Source organism: Hylobates moloch, unplaced genomic scaffold (genome assembly GCF_009828535.3).
Source record: "Hylobates moloch isolate HMO894 unplaced genomic scaffold, HMol_V3 SCAFFOLD_828, whole genome shotgun sequence".
Lineage (NCBI taxonomy): Eukaryota > Metazoa > Chordata > Mammalia > Primates > Hylobatidae > Hylobates > Hylobates moloch.
The window spans coordinates 1-16615 of NW_026653103.1; the positions used below are offsets into that span (position 1 = coordinate 1).

Genomic DNA, 16615 nt, shown 5'->3' on the forward strand with positions numbered 1-16615 from the left:
CCCAGCCTGTGCCCACTAATTTTTTGTGTTTTTAGTAGAGAAGGGGTTTTGCCGTGTTGGCCAGGCTGGTCTCCAACTCCTGACCTCAGGTGATCTGCCCAGCTCAGCCTCCCAAAGTGCTGTGATCACAGGTGTGAGCCACTGCACCTGGCTGACACCAGGAGTTTGAGACCAGCCTGGCCAACACAGTGAGACCCCTTCTCTATCAAAGCATTAACTAAAAACACTAAAGTGGATTCACATTGTGCAACTCTGACCTCTCCCTAGTTCTAGAACATTCGTCACCCTAAAAGGAGACCCTGTTTCCATGAAGCAGTCAGTCCTCATTTCCCCTCCCTAGCCCCCCGGCAACCACAAATCCTCTTTCTGTCTCTGGACTGGCCTGTTCTGGGCATTTCCTGTAAACGGATTCACACACTACGTGTCCTTTTGTGTCTGGTTTCTCTCACTGAGCCTGATGTCTTAAGGTTCACGCCCGCCGCGTCCTGCGTCAGAGCCTCATTCTTTTTCATGGCTGCGTAATATTCCACCGCATGGATGGGCCACACCTTGTTGATCCCTCCCCTGGCCAATGTAGATGGACTGCCTTCTCCCTGGGTGCTTCTTAAGTAGAGACTGGGTTTCATCACATTGGCCAGGCTGGTCTCGAACTCCTGACCTCAGGTGATCCACCCGCCTCGGTCTCCCAAAGTGCTGGGATGACAGGCGTGAACCACTGCGCCCGGCCGCTAAATTTTATTTCTAGCAAAGATGGGGTCTCACTGTGTTGGTCAGGCTGGTCTCAAACTCCCGACCTCATGTGATCTGCCCGCCTCGGCCTCCCAAAGTGCTGGGGTTACAGGTGCAGGGTTAAGCACGCCCGGCTCATGCATTCCTTTTAAATTGTTTTCACGTAAAAGTGAAGGCAAGTCCACGTGGATCCGGCCTGCCGCAGGGCGTCACGGGAGGCTGTGTGGGACCCACCCCCACGAGGGGCGACCTGGTACCTGGGCGGCCGCAGGTCTTCATGGTCTCCAGGTATCGGATGAGGGCCTCGGACTTCACCGTGTTTCCCCACCAGTAGGGGATTCCTGGCCACAGTTCGTGGTGCCGGCCCAAGGAGTCCTCGTCCTCATAGGAGACGATGACCTGCTGGCCCCGGGACCACAACTGCCGCAGCGTCGGCACCTCCTGCAAAGGACCAGAGTTCAGGGGTGCAGGGGAGAGAGGAGAGCCGAGGACACGGGGGGCACCCGGGAGAGAGGAGGGCGGGGAAGTTGGGACACCAGCTCAACACACGAGTATAAACCAAAAATGAAATTCTGGCCGGGCGCGGTGGCTCACGCCTGTCATCCCAGCACTTTGGGAGGCCGAGGCAGGTGGATCACCTGAGGCAAAATGGTGAAACCCGCCTACTAAAAAACAAAAATTACCAGGTGTGGTGGTGGGCTTTTCCCGGCCTCAGGAGGCTGAGGCAGGAGTACTGCACTCCAGCCTGGGGGACAGAGAGAGACTCCCTCTCAAATAAATAAATAAAGTATGGCCAGGGGCAGTGGCTCACGCCTGTAATCCCGGTACTTTGGGAGGACATGGTGGGAGGATCGCTTGAGGCCAGGAATTCGAGCCTGGACTGCATAGGGTGACCCTGTCTCTATTTTTATATATTTATTTATTTTTATTTTTTATTTTTTGAGATGGAGTCTCGCTCTGTCGCCCAGGCTGGAGTGCAGTGGCGCGATCTCGGCTCACTGCAAGCTCCGCCTCCCGGGTTCACGCCATTCTCCTGCCTCACCCTCCCAAGTAGCTGGGACTACAGGCGCCCGCCACCACGCCCGGCTAATTTTTTGTATTTTTAGTAGAGACGGGGTTTCACCGTGGTCTTGATCTCCTGACCTCATGATCCGCCCGCCTCGGCCTCCCAAAGTGCTGGGATTACAAGCGTGAGCCACTGCATCCTGCGCATCCGCCACCACGCCTGGCTAATTTTTGTATTTTTAATAGAGACGGGGTTTCACCATGTTGGTCAGGCTGGTCTCGATCTGTTGACCTCGTGATCTGCCCACCTCGGCTCCGAGAGTGCTGGGATTACAGGCGTGAACCATCACACCCAGCCTAATTTTTGTATTTTTAGTAGAGATGGGGTTTCACCATGTTGGCCACGCTGGTCTCGATCTCTTGACCTCGTGATCCGCCCGCCTCGGCCTCCCAGAGTGCTGAGATGACAGGCGTGAACCACCGCGCCCGACGACGCTGCACACATTTCTAAACCCGTCACGGGAAGCAGATCTCACCGGGAGCCACTCCGCCAGGTCAGCCAGGGCCCCCCACCCTGCGGGACAGCAGCGAGCCCCATTCGATGGCTTCACCTGCTACAGGAATCACGGCAGCACCCACACCCGGGAGAGACGTGGGGACGCCCTTCCCCTCCTCACCCCACGAGGACACAGCATGTCCCCGAAGATGTTCTTGATACAGGCGACCAGGTACTCGTGCAGGTCCTCGCTCAGCCCCTCAAAGTTTCTGCAGGCGAGGATGACCACCTCACGCGGGTGCCGCTCCAGCCACTCCGAGATTTCCGTGAGCGTGTCCTGGGGAGGGGGGCGCGGGGCTGAGTCCTGCACGACTCCAACAACACAGGGAAGGCCAGGTGCGGTGGCTCACGCCTGTCATCCCAGCACTTTGGGAGGCCGAGGCGGGTGGATCACCTGAGGTCGGGAGTTCGAGACCAGCCTGGCCAACATGGTGAAACCCTGTCTCTACTAAAAATACAAAAATTAGCTGGGTGTGGTGACGCATGCCTGTAATCCCAGCTACTCGGGAGGCTGAGGCAGGAGAATCCCTTGAACCCAAGAGGCGGAGGTTGCAGTGAGCCGAGATCACACCACTGCACTCCAGCCTGGGGACAGAGCGAGAGACTCCATCTCCAAAAAAAAACAACAAAAAAAGAAATCCCCGTAACGGATTGCCGGGGTCAGCATCTCCCGTCTGGGTGTACAGGTGACGTCACCATCCCATTAAAGGCCGGCGTCTCTTGTCCAGATCTGCATGTGGCCGTTTCATGCCCACGGGAGCTTGGCCACCTCTGGCTCTCCCCCTTGCGTCCCACCTCAGCCCCGCAGCACCTGCACCAGCACCCGGCCACCTCCCTCTCTCCCCCTCTCGTCCCATCTCAGCCCAGCCGCACCTGCACCAGTGCCCGGCCACCTCCTGCTCTCCCCCTCTCGTCCCATCTCAGCCCGGCCGCACCTGCACCAGCGCCCGGCCACCTCCCTCTCTCCCCCTTGTGTCCCACCCCAGCCCGGCCGCACCTCCACCAGAGCTGTTGTGTACACCATATGGACAAAGTGCAGGTTTTTCTCCGAACCCTCCAGCATGTGGGCGACCCGCAGGTCCAGGTACCGCACCCCGGCGTCCAGCTGCTCCGTGACGTCCAGCGCCTGTGGACAGAGGCTGCTGTCGTGTCTGCCTGGCTGAGTGCTGCATCTGGGGGGCTTAGGGACGGGCTGCGAGGTTGGCCCACCCACACGTCCTGCCGTCCACTGGGACGTGGATGTCGTAACAACAGCTGTTTGTACGTGCTGGGTGGGAGCTCTGCAGCCACGGGGACCTGCATTTGGAAAACCTGATCTCCGGGGACCTGGACTCTCTTTTTTTTTTTTTTTTTTTTTTTGAGACAGAGTCTCACTCTGCCGCCCAGGCTGGAGTGCAGTGGTGTGATCTCGGCTCACTGCAAGCTCCACCTCCCAGGTTCGTGCCATTCTCCTGCCTCAGCCTCCAGAGTAGCTGGGACTACAGGCGCCCGCCACCACGCCCAGCTAATTTTTTGTATTTTTAGTAGAGACGGGGTTTCACTGTGTTAGCCAGGACAGTCTCGATCTCCTGACCTCGTGATCCACCCGCCTCGGCCTCCCAAAGTGCTGGGATGACAGGCGTGAGCCACCGCGTCCGGCCAGACCTGGCCTCTTTCAACAGAGCCTGCAAGACTCTGTCCTGGGGAAATGCACCTGCCCCAGCTCTGACACAGGCCTCACCCACGTCCCTGCAGATCCCCAGTCACCCTCTTCCCGGCTGTCACCAGAAGGGGTTGCAGTTGGGGCGGGCAGATCATGAGGTAAGGAGATCGAGACCAGCCTGGCCAACGTGGTGAAACCCCGTCTCTACTAAAAATACAAAAAATTAGCCGAGTGTGGTAGCGGACGCCTGCAGTCCCAGCTACTCGGGAGGCTGAGGCAGGAGAATAACTTGTACCCCAGAGACAGAGGTTGAAGTGAGCTGAGATCGCACCACTGCACTGCAGCCTGGGCGACACAGCCAGACTCCATCTCTAAATAAATAAGTAAGTAAATAAAATAGAAAGCCAAAATTGGCCAGGTGCTATGGCTCACGTCTGTAATCCCAGCACTTCAGGAGGCCAAGATGGGAGGGTCACCTGATGTCAGGAGTTGCAGATGAGCCTGAGCAACATAGCAAAATCCCATCTTTACAAAAAAAAAATTTAAAAGTTAAAGAAACCTAGCCAGGCATGGTGGCACGTGCCCGTAATGCCAGCTACTCGGGAGGCTGAGGCAGGAGGATCTCGCTTGAACCTGGAAGGTGGAGGCTGCAGCGAGGTCCAATTGCACCACTGCACTCCAGCCTGGACGACAGAACAAGGCCCTGTCTCAAAAAAAACACTAAAAGGAGTAATGCTTTAATTTTTTTAAGCCGAAATTAACATTAACACTGAAAACTCAAAGAAAACGACATGGTACTACGCTCTCAACCCAGAATGACAGTAGAAAAATCAAAAGCTGATCTGAAAATGGAAGAGCCAGGTGTGGTGGCTCAAAGCAGCAATCCAACTACTTTTTTTTTTTTTTATTTTTTGAGACGGAGTCTCGCTCTGTCGGCCGGGATGGAGTGCAGTGGCGCGATCTCGGCTCACTGCAAGCTCCGCCTCCCGGGTTCACGCCATTCTCCTGCCTCAGCCTCTCCGAGTGCTGGGACTACAGGCGCCCGTCACCACGCCCGGCTAATATTGTTTTGTATTTTTTAGTAGAGACGGGGTTTCACCGTGTTAGCCAGGATGGTCTCCATCTCCTGACCTCGTGATCCGCCCACCTCGGCCTCCCAAAGTGCTGGGATGACAGGCGTGAGCCACCACGCCCGGCCTCTACTAAAAATTTTAAAAATCAGCCTGGTGTGGTGGTGTACACCTGTAGTCCCAGCTGCCCGGGAGGCTGAGGAAGGAAGATCCTTTGATCCCGGGAGGCCAAGGCTGCAGGAAGCTGAGATCGCACCACTGCGCTCCAGCCTGGGTGAGAGAGCAAGTCTCTGTCTCTAAAGGAATGAATGAATGTGATTATTACGGAGAAAGGGCCCTGTCTCCCTGTTTCCCAGGAACTAGCAGGTGCCTGAATGCAAACTGCAGACCCACCTCCAGCCCTAAAGACACGAGAAATGAGTCCCTGTCTGTCTTGAGTGCAGGCGTGAAAGGGGTTGTCTCGGCCGGGCGCGGTGGCTCACGCCTGTCATCCCAGCACTTTGGGAGGCCGAGCCGGGTGGATCACAAGGTCAGGAGATCGAGACCATCCTGGCTAACACGGTGAAACCCCGTCTCTACTAAAAATACAAAAAATTAGCCAGGTGTGGTGGCGGGCGCCTGTAGTCCCAGCTACTCGGGAGGCTGAGGCAGGAGAATGCCGTGAACCCGGGAGATGGAGGTTGCAGTGAGCCGAGATTGCGCCACTGCACTCCAGCCTGGGCCATAGAGCGAGACGCCGTCTCATAAAAAAAAGAAAAAAAGAAAAAGAAAGGGGTTGTGTCTGCTGGGATGCAACAGGGCAAGACCCTCTCCATCTGCAGCTCTCAGTGGCGGCCCGCAATGCTCACGGCATTAGCTTTACGCCATTTAATAAAACGCGGGGCTGGGCGTGGTGGCTCACGCCTGTAATCCCAGCACTTTGGGAGGCCAGGGCGGGTGGATCATGAGGTCAGGAGATCGAGACCAACCTGACTAACATGGTGAAACCCTGTCTCTACTAAAAATACAGAAAATTAGCCAGGTGTTGGGGCAGGTGCCTGTAGACCCAGGTACTTAGGAGGCTGAGGCAGGAGAATCGCTTGAACCCAGGCAGTGGAGGTCACAGTGAGCCGAGATCGCGCCACGGCACTCCAGCCTGGGCAAGAGGAGCGAGACTCTGTCTCAAAAAATAAAAAATAAAAATAAAATAAATAAAAACACTGTTCCCCTCTCTTCTGCTTTTGGGGAGGGGGGTCCGGGTGGGCAGCAGGTTTTGTTTTAATCCTGTCTCCGCTGCTGGGTTAGGAACTGTGTTGTGCTGCAAAGCTGCAGTCGCCGTCTGCCTCCTGAGCCCACAGGGCACCACTCAGACCCTACCTGGCTGACGGGCCACGTCAGCACCACAGGGCGTGGACCCCACCTGGGTGACGGACCATTTCAGTACCACGGGGCACAGACCCCCACCTGTGTGACTGGCCACGTCAGTATCACGGGGCGCAGACCCCACCTGGGTGACTGGCCACGTCAGCACCACGGGGCGCAGACCGTACCTGGGTGATGGACCATTTCAGCACGACAGGGCGTGTGATGCAGGGGAAGGCCTTGTTCAGCAGCTGCAGCAGCCAGGACTCCTCGTGTGAAATGGGGGATTTCTTGTTCAGACAGTACGTCATCGTGTCGTGGCTCCCTGAGGGCAAAGCACACGCGGACGTGTCACCATCAGGCCCGTCCCCGCCACCTGCTGTGAGTCGCTCCGTCGCCTGCCTACAGCACGGGCACAGGCGTGGCGGGAAGGGTGGACGCTGACCCCCGAAACTCACGTCCACTGGAACCTGGGAACAGGACTCCTGTTGAAACAGGGTCTCTGCAGATATCATTAGGTGGAAATGAGATCATCCTGGAGGAGGGTGGGCCCCCAAAGCCAGTGACAGGTGTCCATCTAAGAGACAGAGCGAGGAGACGCAGCACAGAGAAGGGCTCGTGGAGACGGAGGCAGAGGCTGGAGTGATGCAGCCACAAGCCCAGGGATGCTGGAGCCCCCAGGAGCTGGGAGAGGCAGGAAGGACCCTCCCCCGGGGCCTCTGGAGGACGTGTGGTCCTGCCTATATCTTGACTTCAGATTTCTGTATCTAGAACTGGGAGAGAGTAAATCTCTGTTCTTTGTCGCCTCCTGACGTGTGGTCACTTGTTATGGCAGCCGCAAGAAACACAGACCTTTGTGGTCTGACTGATGGCTGACGTTTTCATTTCCTGCCCATGACACGTAGTTATTTGTTAAATATAGATATAAATATATCTATATTTAAGATATATATAAGACATATATATTTACATATAAACATATAAATATGTAGTATATATATTTACATACATATTTATTTGCATAAACATGCATTTATATAAATTTATATAATTTGCATAAATATGTATTTATATAAATATATAAAACATATTCATGTATGTGTTTATAAATATATAAACACAAATAAATTTATAAATATATAAATATATAAATATTTTTATATTATACATTTACTTATTTATATATATTTATATATAAAAATATACGTATATATACGTATATATAAACATACATATAAATATACACATGTAAATATACATATATGAATATACACATATAAATATACATATATGAATATACACATATAAATATACATATATGAATATACACATATAAATATACATATATAAATATACATATATAAATATACATATATATAAATATACATATGTATATTTATATATAAATGTGTGTGTGTGTGTGTGTGTGTATATATATATTTGCAGAGATGGGGCCTCACTATGTTGCCCAGGCTGCTCTCAAACTCCTAAACTCAAGTGATCCTCCTGCCTTGGCTTCCCAAAGTGCTGGGATTACAGGTGTGAGCCACCACGCCTGGACTTCCCCCTTTAAATCCCCCGAGGAACGTGAACCCCCTTTAAATCTCCAGACCCAGAGAGGCACTGGAACGAAGCCACAGTCACCTGCTCCCCCAATCTTGAGCTAAGGTATTAAGGAAGGAGACCAGTACTTCTCCTGCTGCCCTCCTACCCCCACCTTGCCTAGTTTATAAGACAGGAGAAAGCAAAAAGTTGGAAAGAAACAGAGGTAAGATAAATAGCCAGACAACCTTGGCACCACCCAGCCCTAGGAGTTAAAATAATACTAATATCAACCCCAGACCTAAACCACTTGTGTCATCTGTAAATGCCAGACATTGTATGAAAAAGCATTACAAAACTTTCTGTTCTGTTAGCTGATGCATGTAGCCCCCAGTCACATTCCTCATGCTTGCTCGATCTATCATGACCCTTTCACGTGGACCCCTTAGAGTCGTAAGCCTTTAAAAAGGCCAAGAATTTCTTTTTCAGGGAGCTCGGCACTTAAGACGCAAGTCTGCCAACGCTCCAGCTGAATAAACCTCTTCCTTCTGTAATCCGGTGTCTGAGGAGTTTTGTCTGTGGCTGGTCCTGCTACAGTTATCACCCCTGGAAGCTACCTGCAAGGTCAACTCTAGACTGATGGATGCCCCGCGTCTCTACAAATTAACCTAAGACGTCGGGTGCAGTAGCTCATGTCTGCAATGCCAGCACTTTTTGGGAGGCCGAGGCGGGCGTTATTGCCTCAGGTCAGGAGTTTGAGACCAGCCTGACCAACATGGTGAAACCCCATCTCTGCTAAAAATACAAAAATTAGTCAGGCGTGGTGGTGCATGCCTGTGATCCCAGCTACTCGAGAGGTTGAGGCAGGAATATCGCTTGAACCTGGGAGGCGGAGGTTGCAATGAGCCGAGATGGGGCCATTGCACTCCAGCCTGGGCGACAGGAGTGAAACTCTGTCTCAAAAACAAAAAAAAATTAACCTCGGGCTGTCCCACTTGGGCACCATGACTCATTCCCTACATCTCAAGGAAGAACACGATCAGTGCTCAGTGCCACTTCTGTAACCCACAGGAATTCCTGAAAAACAGCTTTCATCATCACCCCCTCTCCTGATGTGTTCGTTTTTCTTTAGAAGCTTCCATCTCGACGTTGTTTTCCACAGCCACTTCCTAAGGCAAGTTGGAGGGTTTCCAGGGCTGCAGTCCTCAAATGTGCCTCAAAGAAACCCCCTCCTTATACTAATTTTGTCTAAGTTTCTTTCCTTAGGTTGACAATACATACCTGTGTACATGTGTATGTGTGTCTGCATGACTATATGCATGTGTGCATGTGTGTGCCTGTGTTTAAACATGTGTGTACCTGTGTTCCTGTGTGCATGGACATGTGTGTATACGTGTGCATGTGTGTATCTGTGTGCCTGTGCACACGTGTCTGCATGTGCTCCTGTGTGCATGGGCATGTGTGTATGTGTGCACGTGCGTGTGTGCCTTGTACACGTATGTACATGTGTACACATGTGTGTATGTGTGCATGTATGTATACGTGTCTATGCGCATAGGTGCAAATGTGTGTACATGTGTGCATGTGCATGTACATGTGTGCATGTGTATACATGCATGTGCATACACGTGTCTGCGTGCATAGGTGCAAATATGTGTACATGTGTGCACGTGTGTCTGTGTGCATGTATGTGCATGTGTATACATGTGTATACCTGTATGTGTATATGTGTGCGCACAGGTGCAAATGTGTATACATGTGTGTATGTGTATGTACATGTGTACACTTGTGTTGCATGTGCATATGTGTACACACCCGCACATGTGCATGCATGTGTGTGTGCATCCATGTGTGTATGTGAGCCTACGTCCATGTATACATGTACCCACATGTGCCTGCATGTGTGTACACCTATGTGCGTGTGTGCACATATGCTTCCATGTGCATATGTGTGGGGATGTGCATGTGTGCATTTGTGTGTGCGTGCATGTGCGTATATGTATGTATGTGTTTGTGTGTGTGCCTGCATGTGTGCCTATGTGCATCTGTGTATGTGATATGGTTTGGCTGTGTCCCCACCCAAATCTCATCTTGAATTGTAGCTCCTATAATTCCCATGTGTCACGGGAGGGACCCAGAGGGAGGTCACTGAATCACAGGGCAGGTCTTTCCCATGCTGTTCTCGTGATCGTGAATAGGTCTCATGAGAGCTGATGGTTTTACAAAGGGCAGTTCTCTGGCACACGTTCTCCTTCCTGCCGCCATGTAACATGTGACTTTGCTCCGCATTCACCTTCTGCCATGATTGTGAGGCCTCCCCAGCCAGGTGGAACTATGAGTCCATTAAACCTCTTTCTTTTATAACTTACCCAGTCTCGGATGTCTTTAATAGCAGCGTGAGAACAGAGTAACACAGTATGCACGTGCGTATGTGTGCATATGTGCGTGTGTGTGCACATGGGCATGTGTGTATACGTGTGTGTACCTATGGTCACGTGTGCATATATGCCTGTGTATACATGTGCGCATATGTGCATGCCTGTGTGTGAATGTGTGTGCATGTCCATGACTATGTACATATATGTGCATGTGTGCATGCATGTGCATGTGTGTATACATGTGTACCTGTGTGCATGTGTGCATATATGCCTGTGTATACGTGTGCACGTGTGCATGCCTGTGTGTGCATGTCCATATGCCTATGTACATATGTGTACGTGTGCATGTGTGCATGTGTGCATGTGTGTGCATATGTGCATGTGTGTATACGTGTGTGCATGTACCAGTGTGCACGTGCTCACGTGTGCATATATGCCTGTGTATACATGTGCACATTTGTGCATGCCTGTGTGTGCATGTCCATGACTGTACATATGTGTGCATATGTGCACGCATATGTGCATGTGTGTATACATGTGTTCGTGTACCTGTGTGCACGTGTGCATATATGCCTGTGTATACGTGTGCCCATGTGTGCATGCCTGTGTGTGCATGTGTGCATGTCCATGACTATGTACATATGTGTATGCACACACGTGTGCACTGTGCATATGTGTGTGTCCACATCAGTGGGCTTTCTAGGATTTTCCTACACCCAGGATTGGTCCTACAGCCGGCATCCCCCCTGGGGAATGCAGACGCGACAGCTCCCGCCCCACTCTACCCTCACCTGGGATGGAGAGGTGGTGGAGGGGCACATCCCAGAGCCGGGGACACAGTGCCGACATCCAGTCCTCGTTGGCATTTCTGCAGCACAGCCTCGAGAAGCTGTTGGAAGCGCTCACCTGCCCGCCCATCAGAGGTGAGCCCTGCGCAACCTGAGGAAGGAGAAGAGGAAAAGAGGTTTTTTATGGTGACTTCAGGTCAGCAGTTTGAGACCAGCCTGGCCAACTTGGCAAAACTCCATCTCTATTAAAAACACAAAAATTAGCCGGGCGTGGTGGTGGGCGCCTTTAATCCCAGCTACTCGGGAGGCTGAGGCAGGAGAATCGCTTGAACCCAGGAGGTGGAGGTTGCAGTGAGCCCAGATCACACCACTGCACTCCAGCCTGGGCAACAGACTAAGACTCTGTCTCAAAAAAAAAAAAAAAGAAAAAAAAGAAAGGGGAGAGGGAGGGAGAGAGGACAGGGAGGTCCTGAGATGCAGGAAGGAAACCAGAGCATGCCTCCCTGGAACAGGCCGCTTTGGAGCAAGGACTGTTTTGATCCAAAGCGGCAGCCACGAGAAACACCCTCTGCCCTCCCCGATTTGCTTAAAAGGGGGACAGAAGCCTATAACTGTGTCCGCCTCCCTCTCAACCCCTGAAGATGACGCTGCACCCTTATCAGCTCAGAGGCTCCCCGAGAGGAATCCACATGACACACTGGCGACAGGAACCCTTATCTTCAGTGAGGTCCCCCACGTGTGCACCTCCCGCAGGTACCTCCTGGGAAGCTCAAACCCCTTTGTCTAAGCACGTCCCCGTAAGTTCATCGTCCTTTGATAAAATAGTATGTAAGCTTCTCTGTCTGACCACCTCCTGGGATTTCCATGTCATTTCGGTGAGGCCCCCACATTCCGATGAAATAAACCCTTTTCTCCCATTCCTCTGTCTGTTGTCAGTTTAATTTGCAGGCCCCCAGGGGCAGAACCTAAGAGTGTAGTGGAAGAATTCTCTTTGTTTCTCGTGCATGTGGAACTGAGAGAGAGAGGCCCAGAGCTACCTGACACACCACCCCCCCACACACGCAAGGAGTTCACAAAGCCCCTTTTCTGGGGTGACGGCACCACGTCTCTTGCCTTCAGGGGAGCCGCCCACTGCAACCCTCTCAGCCTAGGGCAGTGCAAAGGGGCCACAGGTGATTCTAAGGGCTTCCATCCTGGGTATGGCAGAGCCACGTAAGGCACTGCCTGGGGGGCCCTGGGTCCTGCACCTCCCAGCCTGGCCCTCACGGGAGCTCTGCCTGCAACTGCCACACTATTGGGCTCTGGTGGAGGAAGTCTTTCTGAGGAAGGTTCCCAGGCTTATAAAAGGGGGAAAAGAGTTGTCGTTGTTGTTGTTTTTAAGGGACTGGGCGTGGTGCCTCATACCTGTAATCCCAGCACTTTGGGAGGCCCAGGCGGGTGGATCACCTGAGGTCGGGAGTTCGAGACCAGCCTGACCAACATGGTGAAACTTTGTCCCTAATAAAAAATCCAAAAAAGAAATTAGCGTGGCGTGGTTGCAGGTGCCTGTAATCCCAGCTACTCGGGAGGCTGAGGCAGCAGAATAACTTGTACCCCAGAGACAGAGGTTGAAGTGAGCTGACATCGCACCACTGCACGGCAGCCCAGGCAACAGAGACCGTGTCTCAAAAAAAGAAAAGAAAGAAAGAAAAGAAAACAAAAGAAGAAAGAAAGGAAGAAAGAATCATTAAATGATCACGGCTATTGCTGTCTCAGCGTCCAATGCAAAAATGTGCAGAGAGTAATCATTTATTCTCTTACTGCTTGTTCTTTTTTTTTTTTTTTTGGAGACGGAGTTGCTTTCCTGTCGCCCAGGCTGGAGTTCAGTGGCGCGACCCTGGCTCACTGCAACCTCCACCCCCTGGATTCAAGCGATTCTCCTGCCTCAGCCTCCCAAGTAGCTGGGAATACAGGCACCCGCCACCATGCCCACGTAATTTTGTATTTTTAGTAGAGACGGGGTTTCACCATGTTGGCCAGGCTAGTCTCGAACTCCAGACCTCAGGTGATCCCCCTGCCTTGGCCTCCCAAAGTGCTGGGATGACAGGCGTGAGCCACCGTGCCCGGCCTGCTTGTTCTTACAACAGACACACGACATGAGTGCACACCACCACTGAGAAATATTAATAAACTTCCAGGCCCCCAGTGGACCAAACAGACCCACTCTCGGCTGTGGGAACTGCAGAGAAACCCTGGAAGCTGAATTCGCATCATGACAGCCATGAATGGACGTTCAACTTATCTTACATAAAATGCAGCCTTACCAGGCACTCACTCAATCTCACAAGCACGTCATCCTTTGCCTCACTGCGGCCGTCCCCTTCTTAAGAAAATGTGTAAATACTGGCCGGGCGCGGTGACTCACACCTGTAATCCCAGCACTTTGGGAGGCCGAGGCGGGTGGATCACGAAGTCAGGAGTTCAAGACCAGCCTGGCCAAAATGGTGAAACACTGTCTGTACTGAAAATACAAAAATAGCTGGGTGTGGTGGCGGACGCCTATAATCCCAGCTACTCCACAGGCTGAGGCAGGAGAATCACTTGAACCCGGGACGCAGAGATTGCAGTGAGCCGAGATCGTACCACTACACTCCAGCCTGGGTGACAGAGCAAGATTCCATCTCAAAAAAAAGAACAAAGAAAGAAAAATAGGAGATCTGAAGCTAAAACTCATAAAAAATCGGCAGGCGCAGGGGCTCACGCCTGTTATTCCAGCACTTTGGGAGGCCAAGGTGGGTGGATCACCTGAGGTCAGGAGTTCAAGACCAGCCTGGCCAGTATGGTGAAACCCCGTCTCTACTAAAAATACAAAAACTAGACTGCGTGGTGGCGGACGCCTGTAATCCCAGCTATTCAAGAGGCTGAGGCAGGAGAATCGCTTGAACCCGGGAGGCGGAGGTTGCGCTGAGCCGAGATTGCGCCATTGCACGCCAGCCTGGGTGACAGAGCGGAACTCTATCTCAAAAAAAAAAAAAAAAAAAATCCGAGGTTCATCCCCAGGACTGTGATGGTACCAGAAGGGAACGTGGACAGCACATACAGGACCCTAAACTGAACCCTCACTATGGATGGGCTCACTGAGGACATTAAGCATCAGCTGTATTATGAGAAGCGACAAGATCAACTTCTTGAGGGGAAAGAATCAGGCAGATCCGTGGCAGACCGGGCGCCGTGGCTCACACCTGTAATCCCAGCACTTTGGGAGGCAAAGGCGGGCGGATCACCTGAGGTCAGGAGTTCAAGACCAGCCTGGCCAACACGGCGAAACCCCATCTCTACTAAAAATACAAAAATTAGCCGGGCTTGGTGGCAGACGCCTATAATCCCAGCTACTCAGGACGCTGACGCAGCAGAATCACTTGAGCTTGGGAGGCAGAGGTTGCAGTGAGCCAAGACTGCGTCACTGCGATCCATCCTCGGTGACAGAGCGAAACTGTCTCAAGAAATAAATAAATAGGTCGTGCCGGGAGGCTCACGCCTATAATCCCAGCCCTTTGGGAGGCTGAGTCGCGTGGATCATTTGAGGTCAGGAGTTCAAAACCAGCTTGGCCAACATGGTGGAACCCCGTCTCTACTAAAAATACAAAAAAATTAGCCAGGCAGTAGTGTCACGGCCTGTAGTCCCAGCTACTCGGGAGGCTGAGGCAGGAGAATCGCCTTGAGCCTGGGAGGCGGAGGTTGCAGTGAGCCGAGATCGCACCACTGCACTCCAGCCTGGGCAACAGAGCGAGACACTGTCTCAAATAAATAAATAAAGATAGATAGATAGATAGATAGATAGATAGATAGATAGATAGATAGGGTCTTGCTATGTTGCCCAGTCTGGTCTGGAACTCCTGACTCAAGTAATCCTCCCATCTCAGCCTTTCAAAGTGCTGGGATTCTAGGTGTGAGCTTCCGTGCCCAGCTGGCTTCATAACTTTAATCCTTAAATGAGTAAATTAACTCCTGGGCCTTCTGTGCGCTGAGACAGAACAGAAAAAATTCCATCTGTAATGCAGGTGACCTTGAAAAGGGGGGCTTGAGAATTTTGCACATTAGGTGTGAAGAACGCCCCATTCTGGGCTGCATAGTAAATACGGTAGGGCCAGCCGGGCGTGGTGACTCAGTCCTGTAATTCTAGCACTTTGGGAGGCCGAGATGGGCGGATCACCTGAGGTCAGGAGTTCGAGACCAGCCTGGCCATGTCTCTGCTAAAAATACAAAAATCAACCGGGCATGGTGGCGCATGCCTGTAATCCCAGCTACTCAGAAGGCTGCGGCAGGAGAATCACTTGAACCTGGGAGGCAGAGGTTGCAGTGGGCCGAGATCGCGACCCTGTGGTAAGAGTTATAAAGCCACGATTTTAGGCAGATAGAGAGGAAAAGCGGGCCGGGCGTGGTGGCTCACGCCTGTATTCTCAGCACTTTTGGAGGCCGAGGCGGGTGGGTCACCTGAGGTTGGGAGTTCGAAACCAGCCTGACCAAATGGAAAAACGCCGTCTCTACTAAAAATACAAAAAATTAGCCAGGCGTGGTGCCACATGCCTGTAATCCCAGCTACTCGGGAGGCTGAAGCAGGAGAATCACTTGCACCCGGGAGGCGGAGGTTGCGGTGAGCCGAGATCCCGCCACTGCACTCCAGCCTGGGCAACAAGAGTGAAACTCCATCTCAAAAAAAAAAAAAAAAGAGAGAGAGAGACAGAGAGAGGAAACGGGGTCCTTGAAAGGTTTTTTCGCAGCTCCAAAAAATGTTTCTTGTCTAGCGTGAAAGCCCTCGCTCTTAGACCCGGCTTGGCAACCTTTAATATGCAAATGCGAGCCCTTGGCTGGGTCCAGCCAACATGGCGACTCCCACCGTTGCCCTCTTGCCCTCGTCCCTACCTGTGCCTGACATCACGGCCGCCCCCACCTGTGCCTGACATCATGGCCGCCCCCATCGGTGCCTAACATCATGGCCGCCCCCATCGGTGCCTGACATCATGGCCGCCCCCATCGGTGCCTGACATCATGGCCGCCCCAATGCCCCCAGGCGTGTAGAACATCATGGCGCCCCGCATTTGCATATTACGGAGACGGGGTGGGCGGGCCAGATTTTTCGCGGGCTGCGTGAATGACAGGCCTGGTCAGACCAATCCCCTGAGCGCTATGCAAATCAGTCACGCCTCCTCCAGGCACCGCATACCACGGGCTGGTCTCCCACCTGGGGTTTGGAGCCCCCTTCTCCCCTTCTCTGTCCCGCGGAGCCACTTCCTTCTGCCTTCTCCCTTCTTGCCTTGCTTTTTTTTTGAGACGAAGTTTTGCTCTTGTTGCCCAGGCTGCAGTGAAATGGCGCGATCTCGGCTCACCGCAACCTCCGCGGTGCTGGGATTACAGGCGTGAGCCACGGCCCGGCCCTCCCTTCTTTCCTATTAAACTCTCCTCTCCAAAACCACTCCTCGTGTGTCCGTGTCGCCTTATTTAATTAGACTCGAGAGGAAGAACCTGGTGTCCTCCACTCATCAGAGCTGTATCACCACTGCACTCCAGCCTGGGCGACAGAGCAA

The 16615-nt window shown here is 52.5% G+C and overlaps 1 protein-coding gene across 2 annotated transcripts; it reads right to left on the reverse strand.

The window, feature by feature from the left end:
- Window positions 1–795: 795 nt before the first annotated feature.
- Window positions 796–16028, reverse strand: PLCXD1 (phosphatidylinositol specific phospholipase C X domain containing 1). Of its 2 annotated transcripts, XM_032147765.2 has the most exons (6): window positions 15954–16028; window positions 11055–11202; window positions 6532–6668; window positions 3288–3416; window positions 2412–2567; window positions 796–1170 (listed from the first exon to the last, which is right to left on the reverse strand). In XM_032147765.2, the coding sequence occupies exons 2-6, from the start codon at window positions 11179–11181 to the stop codon at window positions 889–891; spliced, it is 831 nt and encodes a 276-aa protein (XP_032003656.1). In that variant the 5' UTR covers window positions 11182–11202; window positions 15954–16028; the 3' UTR covers window positions 796–888. The 2 variants fall into 2 exon arrangements, with proteins under 2 accessions (XP_032003656.1, XP_058291077.1); XM_058435094.1 differs by lacking the exon at window positions 15954–16028 and having other exon boundaries at window positions 11055–11248.
- Between the last annotated feature and the right edge of the window lie 587 nt (window positions 16029–16615).